This window comes from Liolophura sinensis, chromosome 6 (genome assembly GCF_032854445.1).
Source record: "Liolophura sinensis isolate JHLJ2023 chromosome 6, CUHK_Ljap_v2, whole genome shotgun sequence".
Lineage (NCBI taxonomy): Eukaryota > Metazoa > Mollusca > Polyplacophora > Chitonida > Chitonidae > Liolophura > Liolophura sinensis.
The window spans coordinates 74,921,877-74,940,303 of record NC_088300.1 but is presented as its reverse complement, the minus strand read 5'-3'; the positions used below and the strand labels follow the sequence as shown (position 1 = coordinate 74,940,303).

The 18,427-nt window shown below is 41.6% G+C and overlaps 1 protein-coding gene across 1 annotated transcript; it reads left to right on the top strand.

Moving 5' to 3' along the window:
* The first annotated feature begins 902 nt into the window (after window positions 1–902).
* LOC135467739 (heparanase-like) lies at window positions 903–15,781 on the top strand. Its single transcript, XM_064745570.1, has 10 exons — window positions 903–1,266; window positions 2,133–2,269; window positions 2,677–2,847; window positions 3,667–3,838; window positions 5,931–5,978; window positions 6,573–6,776; window positions 7,986–8,106; window positions 8,990–9,096; window positions 14,161–14,304; window positions 15,147–15,781. The coding sequence occupies exons 1-10, from the start codon at window positions 1,082–1,084 to the stop codon at window positions 15,166–15,168; spliced, it is 1,311 nt and encodes a 436-aa protein (XP_064601640.1). The 5' UTR covers window positions 903–1,081; the 3' UTR covers window positions 15,169–15,781.
* The last annotated feature ends 2,646 nt before the right edge of the window (window positions 15,782–18,427 follow it).

Below are 18,427 nucleotides of genomic sequence, written 5' to 3'. Positions count from 1 at the left end.
ATAAATTATCGCTGATGACTTCACAATTTAAGATGTGCCTTGATGAGCCGAAGCGACTTTAGGAGCTATAGCATGGAAATAGAAATAACCTCCATGGTAGGCCTACTGGTATATATGAGTCGCTACCTCTGCAGCAAAAGCCAAGTTGTTTCGGCCCCCATTCATACTGAAGATATCTGAAAAACGGCTGAAGTGAGAAAATATATATATATTGTCCGGCAAATAGGTCTGGTGTTTATGACTTTCTGGCTATAAGGCGAGGTAAACGTCAGTGAAAACTAGACCAAGACGTGAATCTACTTATGTGCAAAATGATGGCACCAGCACCGTCTTAAATGAACTGACATGTGCACACCAAATCGCTAAAGCCTGATTTCAGCTCCCTCGAATTCCTCAACATTTTTTGCGTATGAAAGAGCAACTTTATTCAGTGAAATTTATGCACCTTTAAATTTGCTTATAGAGGCAAAACTACATTTGTTTGGTTGACCATTCTCAGGACTTCACCAAAAAGCATAATTTTATCAGTCTATGTAGAATAATGTCAGAATATATCTGGATGAACAACTTGCAAGCATGCGAAAAGGTTGAAGTTTTTACAGTAGGCCTACATGTGTTTGACTAGAATGACCTAGGCCTGAATGGTCTACGTAAGGAGAATAGGCCTATAACTACCAATGTCGTTTTAAACACAGTTTAATTTTTTCATGCTGTGCAGCAGGAAGCGAAATAATATTTAGCCCAGCTTTATGTAACCTGTGCCGGCTAAACCGCAGTTTGCGGTTTTATCCACAGCTGCACAGGCATGATAGGCCACGTGCCGATTACGTAACTATCGCGCCACTACAGTCGGCGTAAGTACACAGCGAAACAGTGCATGGTGCTTGAAACGATTCGTATGTCTCTCCTACATATTATCCCGTGATTCACTCAAACATTGTTTATGTGGATCTCCAACTGGCACAGACTGACCTATATGGACTGGAGAGTTCACACACGCGCGCGATACATGTCAACCACAGCCACACAGTGGTTCATACATAATATGTTTCAGACAGTGAGTGCGGGCCATTGACTGATCATGGTCGCGCCGACTGTTTATACGTGCCTGTGTCTAGGCTCCCTGCTGATCCAGTCCGTACAAGTGGCGGGCTTGGAAGTGACCGTACAGCCAGACCATGTGGTGTCCGTGACCAGTGAGAGGTTTGTCAGTATCACGCTGGATGCAGGCAATCTTGTGAACCATTGGAAGGGTTTCGACCCCAGGTAATGGCATGTTTGTATTTGCACGGCCGGTAGCTGAAATGACGACTCGAAAGTTGAACGACTTGTGGGGATATGATCACTATATTGTGCCTGTATGAGTCATATAATCTGTCGTCTTGCTGGGTTATGGAATGTATCCCATATTCCAAATAAATATGCAAAAGTTTTTGTAAGTTTTAATTGCCACTCTTAAATTAACCAACTTAAAGGAGTTACTTGAAATGTCCCATTTCTTCGCAAATTTTATAAATTTTTGTAAATCAATGTAATTGAAAGCGTAAAACTAACATTTGGAAGGCTACAGTGTGTTTGAACGTGTTAATTGCGTTTGGTCATCCAGCAACCTGCGGATGGTCGTGGGTTTCCCCCGGGCTCTGCCCAGTTTCCTCCCACCATAATGCTGGCTGCCGCCGTATAAGTGAAATATTTTTGAGTATGGCGTAAAACACCAATCAAATAAATAAATAAACAAATAATTACATTTGAAAATGTTAATTATACGTTTGAACATGTTAATTATACGTTTGAACATGTTAATTAGGTTTGAACATATGTTTGAATGTTGCCTGTATTTTATGAAACTTTAACGTCATGTTTAAAAATATTGTATCTTATTGTGGTGGGTATACATATCTTATTTTTTATCATTGTTTCAATTATATAACATACTGGTTTACTGTTTGATATATTCATGTTTTTGGATACAAATGAATAGATATATTCAGCTTGTGTGTCAAAGTTATAATGCTGAATTATAGATGACAAATAATGAACTCAAGACAAAAAAAAAATCTGTGAGTTTTAACATGCTTCTGTACAGAACACAGATCGGTGTTTGTGACGTCTCGACTTTTGTTGACGTGTAGGTCGTCACTGGCAATCACGTTGGCCAAAGCTCTCTACCCTGCCTACCTGAGGGTCGGAGGGACATCAGGGGACTCCCTCATTTTCAGTACTGGAAACAAACTTTCAGACAAAGACTTTCCTAACAGCACACTGTCTAGTAAGTTGTCATAGTGCTCAGTTATTTTATTTGTATGGTAACAACAAGCAGTCAGCGACACTCAGTCGTGTCATTTGCTCAGCAGCTCACTTGCGTTGAAGACCACTGTCTACAGCAATATGATAGCATGCATATCTGCATGTACGTCATATGTGAGAAAGTGTGTCAGTAACTTACCAAAGGTCAGTGGTTTACACCAAGCACTCAGGTTTGTTCCACCTATAAAACTGACCGCAATCATCTATACACTGAATGGTTCTTGATTACTTTTACTTGTATTTTGCTTATATATGTAGGTCTGTCCTTTATTAAGGCATGGGTCTGCCCACCTTTTCTATTTAAGCTAATGTCTTATTGTGGTAAACAACGCCGTCTTTTCTTTATGTTTCCTTTGGTTTTGGTTACAGCCACAGAATGGGATGAGCTGAACCAGTTTGCCATACAGGCCAACCTAAGTCTGATTTTTGGTCTGAACAGCCTGTATCGTCCTGGAGGAGTCTGGGATCCAGCAAATGCCATTGAACTAATGAAGTACTCAACTGACAGGGGTTATGTACTGGATCTTGAGCTAGGCAATGGTAGGAAGCGTTACACTGATGATTTGTCTGAGGATAATACAGCTACACTTCCAGCAAAATATAGCTACTGCTAGCTAGGCAGCCTAGTAGCTTCTCCAGAGTGTCCAGAAAACATTGACGAATTATAGAGGTTGCTCGTTCATCTCCAGCTTGTCCTTGTGTGGAGGGTATAAAATCTGTCAAGGAGCTAGCTGTAACAAGTAACAGAAAATATGGACTGGAATGTTCGCCATGAAATCACAGACTAAGATCAATTAATGAATATCACAGCAACATTTAGATTAGTAATGATCACCTTGAAACCACATACTGTCAATAATGAATGTCACAAAATGTTGATAGTATGGATTTATTTATTTGATTGGTGTTTTATCCTGTACCCAAGAGTATTTCACTTATATGACGGTGGCCAGCATTATGGTGGAAGGAAACTGGACAGGACTCAGGGGAAACCCATGACCATCAGCAAGTTGCTGGAGACCTTCCCTTGTATGACCGCAGAGGAAGCCAGCATGAGCTGGCCTTACAGTGACTGCATTGGTGAGAGGCTCCTGGGTCAATACGCCTTGGCCATGGAAGCCCCTGTTATTGGTATAGTTATGATCTTCACCATCGTTACTCTTGGCTTATGTCATTAATGAATGTCACAGGAATATAAGCCAGGAGTAATGATGGAAAGAGAAGTTTATTACAATACATTGATGGTTACCATGAAGTGAAAAAGTATTTACTGAAAGGGCAAAGACAGGGTTTCTCTCAGAATATTTTATATTAACTGTCATTAATGTTTATGCCAGTTTTTTTTTCTTTAATTGACAGAACCTAATATATACCCACACAAATATAACAGGTCTGTGGATCCGCAGCAGTTAGGGCATGACTTTGGTAGACTGCGTGCGATCATGGACTCCATGCCCACCTTCTCGTCACGCCTTCTGTTAGGCCCAGATGTGACACAGGATTTGGGGACCAGCAGTACATACTTAGAGAAGTAAGTCACATACAATCAATGCTTCATTCAAAATAGGTTGTCTTGTTAAAGCTTCTGTAAGTGTACTGTCGCCAAACCTGCTACCCCACCTACAAGCACTTTGTCCTGAGAGTAGACATTGCCCATTCAATTGACTGCCACAAGCCATAATGTCCCAACAGTGTACTCTCACCAAACATGACACCCCACACATTCACAGTGTACTGACACCTAACAGGATATCCACCTACTCACTGTATACAGAAGTCAGACATGATTCCTCACCAGTTACAGTGGACTGACACCAGACATGAGACCGCTTACAGTATACTCACACCCGGTCCAATCACAGTATACAGACACCATACATGACACCCTGCCCAGTCAAAGTGCAATGACAATAAGTATGAAACTTCAACCAGTCACAGTGTACTGACACCATACATGACACTCTCCCAGTCACAGTATACACACATACACAACACCCCACTCAGTCACTCTGTACGAACACCCACCATGACACCCACATCCAGTCACAGTGTACTGACACCAAACATGACACCCATCCAGTCACTTCATGAAGTAGCCCTTATCAGTCATAGTATTCTGACACCAGACATAACAACGCACCCAGATACAGTGTACTGATGCCACACAGTCAATGCACTGGCACCATACATGGCACCCCATCCCATCACAATGTACTGACACCCAACCCAGTAAGAGACACCAGAAATAAAGCCCCACCCAGTCACTGTCTAATGACACCTTACATGACAACCACCCAGTCATAGTGTACTGACACCAATAATGAAAATCCACCCAATCCACCAAATATGACCTCCCACCCAGTCACTGCACTGACACCAAACATGACACTCAACCCAGTCACTCTTTACTGATGCCAAACATGACACCCCCAGTGACTGTGTACTGACACCAGACATACCATCCCACCTAGTCACAGTGCACTGACACAAAACACACCATCCAACCTAGTCACTGTGCACTGACACCACACATACATAAATACATGTACATACAACTACCAGACAAAAGCTGTCCAAAAGGATAGATTAATTCTGACAGGTGTGGCATGCAGAATGTCAAATTCTGAATGTTTAGACTGACTCATGACATGTGAGTAAACTGAATGAAGGATTAGTACAGGCTTAATGCCACTTCAGCAATACTACAGTCATGTCATATGTAGGCAGAAGACAAGGGTTTGACACCAGACATACCATCCCACCTAGTCACTGTGCACTGACACCAGACACACGGTCCCACCTAGTCACTGTGCACTGACACCAGACACACCATCCCACCTAGTCACTGTGCACTGACACCAGACACACGGTCCCACCTCGTCACTGTGCACTGACACCAGACATACCATCTCACCTAGTCACTGTGCACTGACACCAGACATACCATCCCACCTAGTCACTGTGCACTAACACCAGACATACCATCCCACCTAGTCACTGTGCACTGACACCAGACACACGGTCCCACCTATCACTGTGCACTGACACCAGACACACCATCCCACTTAATCACAGTATACTGTTAAATCAGGATGTCAAAAACCCTTGTCTCCTGCCTACATGATATGACTGTAGTATTGCTGCAGTGGCATTAAGCCTGTACTAATCCTTCATTCAGTTTGCTCACATGTGATGATTCAGTCTAAACACTCAGAATTTGACATTCTGCATGCCACACCCATCAGAATTAATCTATCCTATTGGACAGCTTTTGTCCAGTAGTTGCATGTACATGTATTTATGGATGTTTGTTTGTTATTGAGGATTGCATTTTTTGGTCTGTGGATAAAAATTTACAATATTCATTTATTACATTATGTATATCAAGCCATCATGCACTATGTTTATGATAATGCAGATGTAAGCATCTGGTTAGGAGGTGTTAAGTGTTAATCGTGGAGAGGCGTGAAATCCAGAACGCTTGAACTTTGAACGTAATGAATTGTCTGATTATCTGTGTATCAAATATCACAGCTTGTTATCTTCCCTAACAACTGTATCCAGGTTATGACACTTATATCTTCTCTCCCATGGGGTTAAATCTTGTGTTTTAACTGTTTCAGCTTCATGAAAACTGGGTCAGAGTATATCTCTGCCATGACCTTCCACCAGTAAGTGACAGTCCTGATACCTGCCCTTTTTTTGGGGGGGGGGGGGGTGATGAGGGGAGAGTGGGGGAGTACCACGAGACAAGTGATGAGGCCCATGCAGTAGTGGTCAAGGTGTTAAATTCAAAAATGATTTTAATCTGAAGAAAGTTAAAATACAGTAAAAAGAAATGTCTAATATGTGCATGAGATTGTATCATGAATTCAAACAGTCACACAGTCTTATTGTTATTATAAAGGAATATCCCTGCAACTTGTAGAAAACTATCTCAGTGTATTTAGTAGCCTATAACCTCTGCCTTGTGATCTTCTGTCAGTGATGTACAATGGTGTAAGGACTGCAACACCTAGAACAACCAATCAGTGAATGTCTCTGGATCATTAGTATTTGGACTGATCGCTGTTTAAGTCTTTGTTTCATTCAATATGTCAAGCAGCTGTTAATGGCTGAGAAAATGACACCCGCAGAGTTACTGCAGTAGGCATGAATTTACATGCAGTCCATGAATTTAATCAGATTGATTTTAAGTGAAACCTCCATTTTTCTTCAGCTTTAATTAACTGACAGACATCAGGACATTTTAATTTCTCTTCCAGTTATTATATGAATGGACACAAAGCTACACGCCGGGACTTTATAGACACAACCAGACTGGACAGTTTTATCCCAGATATGACATCTGCGCAGGAAATTTTGCGTAACCTGTCTCGGGGCACGCAGAAATTCTGGGTAGGAGAAACGAGTTCAGCCTATGATGGTGGTGTTCCTGGTGTGTCCAATACATTTATCGCAGGATTCATGTAAGTGTCAATCGAAATTGAGTTGATAATTTGACATCAGAACACTGTAACTTAGCAAATTGTGAAATATATGTATTTCTGGTTTAAAGCCTGGTTCTGTCATCTTCATGGTTACTGTCTTGTTCTATCATGTTTATGTTTATTGTTTGGTTCTGTCATGTTTATGTTTGTTATCTGGTTCTATCATGTTTATGTTTCTTGCCTGGCTTGATCATGTTTATGTTTATTGTCTGGTTCTATCATGTTTATGTTTATTGTCTAGCTCTATCATGTTTAAGTTTATTGCCTAGCTCTATCATGTTTATGTTTACTGTCTAATTCTATCATGTTTATGTCTAGTTCTATCATGTTTATGTTTCTTGTCTAGTTCTATCATGTTTATGTTTATTGTCTGGTTCAATCATGTTTATGTTTATTGTATAGTTCTGTCATGTTTGTGTTTATTGTCTGGTCCAATCATGTTCATGTTTTTTGTTTAGTTCTATCATGTTTGTGTCTATTGTCTGGTCCAATCATGTTCATGTTTTTTGTATAGTTCTATCATGTTTGTGTCTATTGTCTGGTTCTGTCATGTTCATGTTTTTTGTATAGTTCTATCATGTTTGTGTTTATTGTCTGGTCCAATCATGTTCATGTTTTTTGTTTAGTTCTATCATGTTTGTGTTTATTGTCTGGTCCAATCATGTTCATGTTTATTGTCTAGTTCTATCATGTTTATGTTTATTGTCTGGTCCAATCATGTTCATGTTTTTTGTATAGTTCTATCATGTTTGTGTCTATTGTCTGGTTCTGTCATGTTCATGTTTTTTGTATAGTTCTATCATGTTTGTGTTTATTGTCTGGTTCAATCATGTTTATGTTTGTTGTCTAGTTCTATCATGTTTATGTTTATTGTCTGGTTCAATCATGTTTATGTTTATTGTATAGTTCTATCATGTTTGTGTTTATTGTCTGGTCCAATCATGTTCATGTTTTTTGTTTAGTTCTATCATGTTTGTGTCTATTTTCTGGTTCTGTCATGTTTATGTTTATTGTCTGATTCTATCATGTTTATATTTATTGTCTAGTTTAAGCATGTTTATTATCTGGTTCTATCATGTTTATTGTCTAGTTGAATCATGTTTATGGTTTTTGTCTAGTTCTGTCACGTTGTATGGTTTTTGTCTAGTTCCGTCACATGTATGTTTATTGTCTGGTCAACATTGTCAGGTGGCTGGACAAGCTTGGTCTGGCTGCATATTATGGAGCGGAAGTGGTGCTAAGACAAGACTTTGTAGGTGGAAGCTATGGACTGGTGGAGTACTCTGATGGGGTCTTCAGTGTGAACCCGGTAAGTATGACAAAACTTCTGTTTTATTTAGGCACAGTTCTTATGTGGTAAATCTTTTCAGATTTATTCTGCAAATTTCATGTATGGGGTTTTATTTGTATCAGATTATATACCCTAAATGACCGTAAATTTCTTCCATGACTAACTTGCACATTTTTCCTGATTCTGGGAGTTCTATTGAGCTTAGAAAGGTGTTTTGAGGTTTGCTTAGATCATGCTATGGTATTCTGCTGAAAAATTGTTTCATCACCAAAAATAATATTTGGTGACATTTATTTGCCCTTAAAAATGCACTTTTGTGGGTGACGTTTTAGATCATTTAGGGTAACATGAGATTTACCCTGAGCCTAGATACCCAGGTGGATTGTACAATCCTAATCACATACATGTAGAAAGTGATAACAAAATAAACTAAAATGTTTTCCAAGGGCACAAACCTCCACCAAAATAAGTGAACAAATCTCCCACTACACAAAAGGGACAATACTGCAATTGCTAAATACTTCAGGAGAATTGCAAAATACTGCATTTTGCTATGATGAAGAATCATTTATTCCTGGATCTGGATCAAGCTATGGATGAACCCAAAATTGACTGATTGTGGGCTTGTATGAAGGCCATTCTGTGCTGAATATTTTCTTGCAAACTTGTGCATATGTTTTTCCATAATGTTGTTGAGAGACAGACAGACGTCTGGCAGTGACATTGTTCATGGTATTCTGGATCCGGACTCACACGAAAATGTGTTGGACTGGCACTTGTACATGTGTACCTCCTTTAAACCATGGAACACTATGGTACCAGTATCGTTTAAAATTCTTTTTAGTCTTATTAGGACCACATATATGTTATACATGCAGTTAAAGAAACTGTTGTTTTCCAGGATTACTGGCTGACTGTTTTATACAAGAACTTGGTAGGGCAAATAGTTCTGAGCACAGGAATAACACAGGAGAAACTCAGGGTCTACAGTCACTGTACCAGTAGTAGGTGAGTTGTTCTGAGCACAGGAATAACCCAGGAGAAACTCAGGGTTTACAGTCACTGTACCAGTAGTAGGTGAGTTGTTCTGAGCACGGGAATAACCCAGGAGAAACTCAGGGTCTACAGTCACTGTACCAGTAGTAGGTGAGTTGTTCTGAGCACAGGAATAACACAGGAGAAACTCAGGGTTTACAGTCACTGTACCAGTCGTAGGTGAGTTGTTCTGAGCACAGGAATAACCCAGGAGAAACTCAGGGTCTACAGTCACTGTACCAGTAGTAGGTGAGTTGTTCTGAGTACAGGAATAACACAGGAGAAACTCAGGGTCTACAGTCACTGTACCAGTAGTAGGTGAGTTGTTCTGAGCACAGGAATAACCCAGGAGAAACTCAGGGTTTACAGTCACTGTACCAGTAGTAGGTGAGTTGTTCTGAGCACAGGAATAACCCAGGAGAAACTGAGGGTTTACAGTCACTGTACCAGTAGTAGGTGAGTTGTTCTGAGCACAGGAATAACACAGGAGAAACTCAGGGTTTACAGTCACTGTACCAGTAGTAGGTGAGTTGTTCTGAGTACAGAAATAACCCAGGAGAAACTCAGGGTCTACAGTCACTGTACCAGTAGTAGGTGAGTTGTTCTGAGCATGGGAATAACACAGGAGAAACTCAGGGTCTACAGTCACTGTACCAGTAGTAGGTGAGTTGTTCTGAGCACAGGAATAACCCAAGGTTTACAGTCACTGTACCAGTAGTAGGTGAGTTGTTCTGAGTACAGAAATAACCCAGGAGAAACTCAGGGTCTACAGTCACTGTACCAGTAGTAGGTGAGTTGTTCTGAGCACAGGAATAACCCAGGAGAAACTCAGGGTCTACAGTCACTGTACCAGTAGTAGGTGAGTTGTTCTGAGCACAGGACTAACTGAGGAGAAACTCAGGGTTTACAGTCACTGTACCAGTAGTAGGTGAGTTGTTCTGAGCACGGGAATAACACAGGATAAACTCAGGGTCTACAGTCACTGTACCAGTAGTAGGTGAGTTGTTCTGAGCACGGGAATAACACAGGAGAAACTCAGGGTCTACAGTCACTGTACCAGTAGTAGGTGAGTTGTTCTGAGCACGGGAATAACACAGGAGAAACTCAGGGTCTACAGTCACTGTACCAGTAGTAGGTGAGTTGTTCTGAGCACAGGAATAACCCAGGAGAAACTCAGGGTTTACAGTCACTGTACCAGTAGTAGGTGAGTTGTTCTGAGCACAGGAATAACCCAGGAGAAACTCAGGGTCTACAGTCACTGTACCAGTAGTAGGTGAGTTGTTCTGAGCACAGGAATAACACAGGAGAAACTCAGGGTTTACAGTCACTGTACCAGTAGTAGGTGAGTTGTTCTGAGTACAGAAATAACCCAGGAGAAACTGAGGGTCTACAGTCACTGTACCAGTAGTAGGTGAGTTGTTCTGAGCACGGAAATAACACAGGAGAAACTGAGGGTCTACAGTCACTGTACCAGTAGTAGGTGAGTTGTTCTGAGCACAGGAATAACCCAGGAGAAACTCAGGGTTTACAGTCACTGTACCAGTAGTAGGTGAGTTGTTCTGAGTACAGAAATAACCCAGGAGAAACTCAGGGTCTACAGTCACTGTACCAGTAGTTGGTGAGTTGTTCTGAGCACAGGAATAACCCAGGAGAAACTCAGGGTTTACAGTCACTGTACCAGTAGTTGGTGAGTTGTTCTGAGCACAGGACTAACTGAGGAGAAACTCAGGGTTTACAGTCACTGTACCAGTAGTAGGTGAGTTGTTCTGAGCACGGGAATAACACAGGATAAACTCAGGGTCTACAGTCACTGTACCAGTAGTAGGTGAGTTGTTCTGAGCACGGGAATAACACAGGAGAAACTCAGGGTCTACAGTCACTGTACCAGTAGTAGGTGAGTTGTTCTGAGCACGGGAATAACACAGGAAAAACTCAGGGTTTACAGTCACTGTACCAGTAGTAGGTGAGTTGTTCTGAGTACAGGGCAAAGAAAAGAGAAACTCAGGGTCTACAGTCACTGTACCAGTAGTAGGTGAGTTGTTCTGAGTACAGGAATAACACAGGAGAAACTCAGGGTTTATAGTCACTGTACCAGTAGTAGGTGAGTTGTTCTGAGCACAGGAATAACCCAGGAGAAACTCAGGGTCTACAGTCACTGTACCAGTAGTAGGTGAGTTGTTCTGAGCACAGGAATAACCCAGGAGAATCTCAGGGTCTACAGTCACTGTACCAGTAGTAGGTGAGTTGTTCTGAGCACAGGAATAACACAGGAGAAACTCAGGGTTTACAGTCACTGTACCAGTAGTAGGTGAGTTGTTCTGAGCACAGGAATAACCCAGGAGAAACTCAGGGTTTACAGTCACTGTACCAGTAGTAGGTGAGTTGTTCTGAGTACAGGAATAACACAGGAGAAACTCAGGGTTTACAGTCACTGTACCAGTAGTAGGTGAGTTGTTCTGAGCACAGGAATAACCCAGGAGAAACTCAGGGTCTACAGTCACTGTACCAGTAGTAGGTGAGTTGTTCTGAGCGCAGGAATAACCCAGGAGAAACTCAGGGTCTACAGTCACTGTACCAGTAGTAGGTGAGTTCTGAGCACAGGAATAACCCAGGAGAAACTCAGGGTCTACAGTCACTGTACCAGTAGTAGGTGAGTTGTTCTGAGCGCAGGAATAACCCAGGAGAAACTCAGGGTCTACAGTCACTGTACCAGTAGTAGGTGAGTTGTTCTAAGCACAGGAATAACCCAGGAGAAACTCAGGGTTTACAGTCACTGTACCAGTAGTAGGTGAGTTGTTCTGAGCTCGGGAATAACACAGGAGAAACTCAGGGTTTACAGTCACTGTACCAGTAGTTGGTGAGTTGTTCTGAGCACAGGAATAACCCAGGAGAAACTGAGGGTTTACAGTCACTGTACCAGTAGTAGGTGAGTTGTTTTGAGTACAAGACAAACGGATTAGAAACTCAGGGTTGTTCTGAGTATTGGACAAACACAGGAGAAACTCAGGGTCTGCAGTCACTGTACCAGTAGTAGGTGAGTTGTTCTGAGTACAGGAATAACCCAGGAGAAACTCAGGGTTTACAGTCACTGTACCAGTAGTAGGTGAGTTATTCTGAGTACAGGAATAACCCAGGAGAAACTCAGGGTTTACAGTCACTGTACCAGTAGTTGGTGAGTTGTTCTGAGCACAGGAATAACACAAGAGAAACTCAGGGTCTACAGTCACTGTACCAGTACGAGGTGGGTTGCTTTGAGTACAGTACTAAGGAGATACTCTGGGTCGACAGTCACTGTACCAGTAGTAGGTGGGTTGCTCTGAGTACAGGACTAACTGAGGAGAAACTACAGGTGAGTTGTTCTGAGCACAGGAATAACACAGGAGAAACTCAGGGTTTACAGGCACTGTACCAGTAGTAGTTGAGTTGTTCTGAGCACAGGAATAACCCAGGAGAAACTCAGGGTTTACAGGCACTGTACCAGTAGTAGGTGAGTTGTTCTGAGCACAGGAATAACACAGGAGAAACTCAGGGTTTACAGTCACTGTACCAGTAGTAGGTGAGTTGTTCTGAGTACAGGAATAACACAGGAGAAACTCAGGGTTTACAGTCACTGTACCAGTAGTAGGTGAGTTGTTCTGAGCACAGGAATAACACAGGAAAAACTCAGGGTCTACAGTCACTGTACTAATGGCAGGCGAGTTGTTTTGAGTACAAGACAAACGGATTAGAAACTCAGGGTTGTTCTGAGTATTGGACAAACACAGGAGAAACTCAGGGTCTGCAGTCACTGGCAGGTGACCGTTCTGAGTACAAGACAAAATAGTCAGTGAGAATGTAAGTAAGTCAGTAAATGGGTAAGTGATTAGCGAAACATTAGATGAATCCAGGAAGGGGTGGGTAGTGAGCAAAGCATTTATTGAGTAACAGAAAGCCTGAATAGATCTGTGATAGATAGAGTTTACAGTTGAGTGCAGCCATAAGAAAGAAAGGAACGAAATCAGTAAAGCCTTGATTTAAGATCTGTAAATATAAAAAGTGGACAAGTCCATGAAACAGTGGATGAGAAAGAGAATGAGTGGACAGTTTTTCACTGAAAAGAATGAATGGACAATTTTTCACTGATAATTAGAAAGAGTGGAATAATCCGTAACTAAAATGTGCGATGAGCAACAGAAGTGGTGGACAAAGCTGTGAAATATTTAGTATTTGAAAAATCAATGAAATATCGGACAAGAGAAAGATTGGGAGATTCGGTAAAACATTAGGTAAGAGAAAGATTGGACAAATAAGTGGAACATTGGGCAATATAAGGATTGGGAAAATCAGTGAAATATCGGACACGAGAAAGATTGGGAAACTCAGTAAAACATTAAGAGAAAGTGGACAAATAAGTGGAACATCGGAAAAGAGAAAGATTGGGGAAATCAGTAAAACTTTTGGACAAATAAGTGGAACATTGGGCAATATAAGGATTGGGAAAATCAGTGAAATATCGGACAGGCGAAAGATTGGGAAACTCAGTAAAACGTTAAGAGAAAAGTGGACAAATAAGTGGAACATGGGACAAGAGAAAGATTGGGAAAATCAGTGAAACATTGGGTAAGAGAAGGTTTGGGAAAGTCAGTGAAACATTGAATAATAGAAAGAGTGGATAAATTAACGAAACACTGGATTAGATTGAATAAGATTGCGATATGAGATATGAGGCACTGTTCAGATTAGGTACTTGAAAAGAGAAACACTGTTAGGTTTTAAGAAGAAAGCATATGATGTACTGAATGTAGGTTAAGGATAGGCGAACATACGTGGGTTGAAGTTGACAAATATCGCCAACAATTGCGTTGTTTGTTTTCATTTCATTTTTATTCAACATATATATGAATAAATACATTGCAAAATTGAATTGGTGTCGAATGTAGTGCAGTGGATTTGTTCTATCCCACAAAAGAAAAATTATGTGAGTATTAAACAGTTGTTTGCCGGGCAGATAAGTATATATATATCGTAAATATAACTATTTACTTTCTGGGTTTGCAGGTCTAGTTATGGTCCTGGGGCAATAACGTTCTATGCGATGAATCTGTACAACACATCCATGAATGTGTCCTTCCCCCAGTTTAGAGGTATTGACCTGCATGTTTACGAGCTGACGTCTGGTGACGATACAACCTTGGTGACCAGGTAAGATGGGTCGACATTGAAGAGAGCCATACCCTACCTAATATCAGAATTGATTGAATTGACTGTTTATCTGATTTATCTGATTCTCCATCTACGTAGTTCAGGGGCCAGTTGTTCAAAAGTGTATTAAAGTTAAGCTAGGCTTAAATGTTAATACCAATCTCAACCTAATACAAAGTAAATGACACTTTAGTCTGGACTAAAGTTAATACCGGGCTTAAGTCTTAATACACTTTTGAACCACTGGGTCCAGTACACGTTGATTGACGCATACTATCACGGTGACAACGGTAACAGGCCATCTTGTGTAAATCTATTGTTATAGATGGTTTGCAATGGCAGCCATCTTTGAGGTAGGTTTGTGTATTGCCCAATGGGGTGTCTATTGTTAGAGGTGTCATAAGCTGGACAGAGGCCTGTACCTGGTAAGGACACACAATGGGCAATATATACAAACTTACCTCAAATATGGCTGCCATTTAAACCATCTATACTGAGGCAAAGTTATGCATCCTGGTAAAACTGACGGTGCCGGTAATATTCGCGACCTATAGATGACAAGTTACTCCTCAATATTCCTCATTATGACATTGCCTACTTGTAGTACTCTAAATGTACAGTTAGATCTGAAAACATCGCCCCAGTGGCCTGTCAGGCCTGGGATTAAGACAGGTGTATACCCTAATTCCAGGTTAGACTGGGCATGCTGAGTACAGACCTGTGAACCATCATATAATTCTTTGGCATACACTTAGTTCCAGACTGTCATAGTACTTCACTGAACCTATATAGGCATCAAATTCAATCTGTTTTCCAAACTAACTCATATTTGGCTGTTTCAGGAAGGTGAATCTGAATGGGTAAACCCTTGGAGCTGATATCTGGACAGTTACCTCCCTTGCCACCGAAAATTCTCTCATCCCAAGTCCCTCTTCCCGCCATTCTCGTTTGCATTTATCGTTGTCCCTAATTCTGGGGCAGCTGCGTGTATGGGAACCTGAGTTAATGTGCTTTTCATCATCCAGTTTTGACATATTTGTGTATGAAAAGAATTTATTTTTAAAAAAAATCATTCTTGAACAAGTAGTTGCACATGTATAACATCATTTCGAGTTAAATTTTTTTCAAGATGATATATTTCCTTGCATGAGATGCGCAAGGTTGTACATTAGTATATTTGTTGTTGATTATTATAAAATTGATGTAATGTGACATTTAACCTTTATTATTTATTTATATGTATGTAATTAATATTAATATTAGTTGTTTTGATGGTCTCTAAAATTGTTTGAGATTTACACAAGTAAATACATTTCTTTCATAAATTATAGAGGGGTAAATATGCTATCAGCTGTTACCTTCTTAAAAAAGCCCTGCTGATGTTATTACCTCTGATACTGCTATAAAGGATCAATGGATTTGTCTGTTAGTCTCAACTCATGCAGGGGCCTCCGTGGCTCAGTCGCTTAAAGCGCTAGCGCAGCGTAATGATCAGGAGTCTCTCACCAATGCGGGTCGCTGTGAGTTCAAGTCCAGCTCATGCTGGCTTCCTCTCCGGCCGTACGTGGGAAGGTCTGTCAGCAACTTGCGGATGGTCGTGGGTTTCCCCCGGGCTCTGCCCGGTTTCCACCCACCATAATGCTGGCCGCCGTCGTATAAGTGAAATATTCTTGAGTACGGCGTAAAACACCAATCAAAAAAAAAAAAAAAAAAAATCTTAACTTCGCCAAAATGAAGCTCATCGGAAGTAAGATGCCTTCCGCTGTAGTCAAAGTGGATACTATTTTCATTTTTGGTGGAATAATAGTTTATGCTGAAAAAAACAAAAACGCGGTACTTGCCAAGGGCTTACCGGTTGACGTGGGATTGCACTGTCGTGTCCTCGAGTCCTACAATAACGAGAGCCGTTCCTCTTTTTAAATGAAATATACTCATGTTCTACTTTTAACAAAAATTCAGGATGTTTTCCCTACGATTTGTTCAAATTCATGCGATTATCTTCAAGACCGTTCCATTTGGCACGATATATTTATTATATCCAGTCCACATCTGAGCTGCTTAAATAGAACTTGACCAGGTATGTGGGTAATAGCTATTTATTTCAAAGATATGTCGAAGTTCATGTCGTAAAAGAGGCTTTGAACTGTGTCATCGGGGATGGTCGTATTGAGTCTGTACTACCATCGTAGTGCTTCTTTGTCCATCCTTGGCGGACTGGAAGTATTTTTGCAAGCTGGTGACAAAACGGTTGTATGTATCCATCGAAATGGTACCACCCAAGCGCGACTGGGTCGTCCCTAGAGACACCGAAGTGGAATCGGGATAACACTCGCTCACCGTGGTACGTGATCGCCACCGAGACGACCGTCGTCTACCGAACACAAAACCGCCGGGTGGGCGACTGTTGCAAACTGTGGTATGTGATCGTCACGGGGCGACTGTTGGGTTCTGGCCATTTACTGATCATGGCCGTGCGGACTGTGCTGTCCGTACGTACCTGTGTACAGGCTCCCTCCTGATCCAGCCCGTACGGGTGGCAGGCCATACAGCCAGATCTTGTGGTGCCCGTGCAATACTCCCATCAAATAAATGAACAAGTCTCGTGTCCATGATCTGCAGGTCACCGTTGGCGATCAGGCTGGCCAGAGCTCTTTACCCTGCCTACCTGAGGGTTGGGGGAATATCAAGGGACTCATCTTCTCTACATGAAATAAACTCCAGGACACAAACTTTCCCTAACTACACACTTCTCAGTAAGTCATCGTGGCAGTTACTCTATATGTATTGTATTTTAGTTGACAATAAGCGGTGGACCACCCTCCTGTGGGGGGTTGGGGGCGGGGAGCTTCTACCAATATGACTTACATAGCTGTACATCACATGTGGAAGGATGGTCATTAACTTGCCAAAGTGTCAGTGGTTTACGCCGGGTAGAAGAAACTACTGCTAGACAAAGGTTTGGTATGTAATTGGCGAACTTCCTCACGTATGACGAAAAGATTTGCACCAGTAGAACGAAGGTTTACGACCCCAAATCCTCAAAACCAGTCAACCCATCGGTACAACTAGTACAATAAAAGTTGTATTTGCTCATTATAGGTCTGCCCTTTTGTTTAAATTTGGATTTATCCACTACTGGTCTCCAGTCTAATGCCATATCATGAACAACGACTTCATTCTGCTGATGTTTTTTACATTTACATTTCTCTGTTGGTTTAGTTTACAGCCACAACGTTGGATGAACTAAACCCAGTTTGCCACACAGGCCAACGTAAGCCTGATATGTGGTCTAAAACAGCCTGTATCGTTCTGGAACAGCTTGGGATCCAGCAAATGCAATTGAACTAATGAAATACTCAGCTGACAAGGGCTACGTTCTGGACTTGGAGTTTATTTATTTTATTTGATTGGTGTTTTACGTCGTACTCAAGAATATTTCACTTAAACGACGGCGGCCAGCATTATGGTGGTGGAAACCGGGCAGAGCCCGGGGGAAACCACGACCATCCGCAGGTTGCTGACAGACCTTCCCACTTACGGCCGGAGAGGAAGCCAGCATGAGCTGGACTTGAACTCACAGCGACCGCATTGGTGAGAGGCTCCTGGGTCATTATGCTGCGCTAGCGCGCTAACCGACTGAGCCACGGAGGCCCCGACTTGGAGTTAGGCAATGGTAGGAAGGGATACACTATCGATTTTTCTTGTACCAACATAAGGCCATTGCTAGTTGGGCAGCCGAGTAGTTTTCTTTAGAGGGTTGGGTAATGTTTGATCATTGGTAGAAGTCGCTGGTTCAGCTTCAGCATATAATCCTGGTGTGGATGGTATCTGCTAAGTGCTGTACACCTGTTAAAATTATAATGTTGCATTAACGCTGAAAGAGTTAGAGCAATGGAAACACCTTGACAATGTGCTATGTAAAAAGTCTTACCAGAGCCACGTCTATCGACGAAGAGATCTTTGGATCGTAGAGTCAGTTACGGCCCATTTACCCCGACTGAAACCCAATAAATTGTTTGCAGTCATACCTAACCTGTTTTTGAACTCTTGCAGGACTCTTATTTATCTACTCTAATGACGTGATTGCATGAAACGAAAAGCACTGTGTGGCAAATATTTCCCT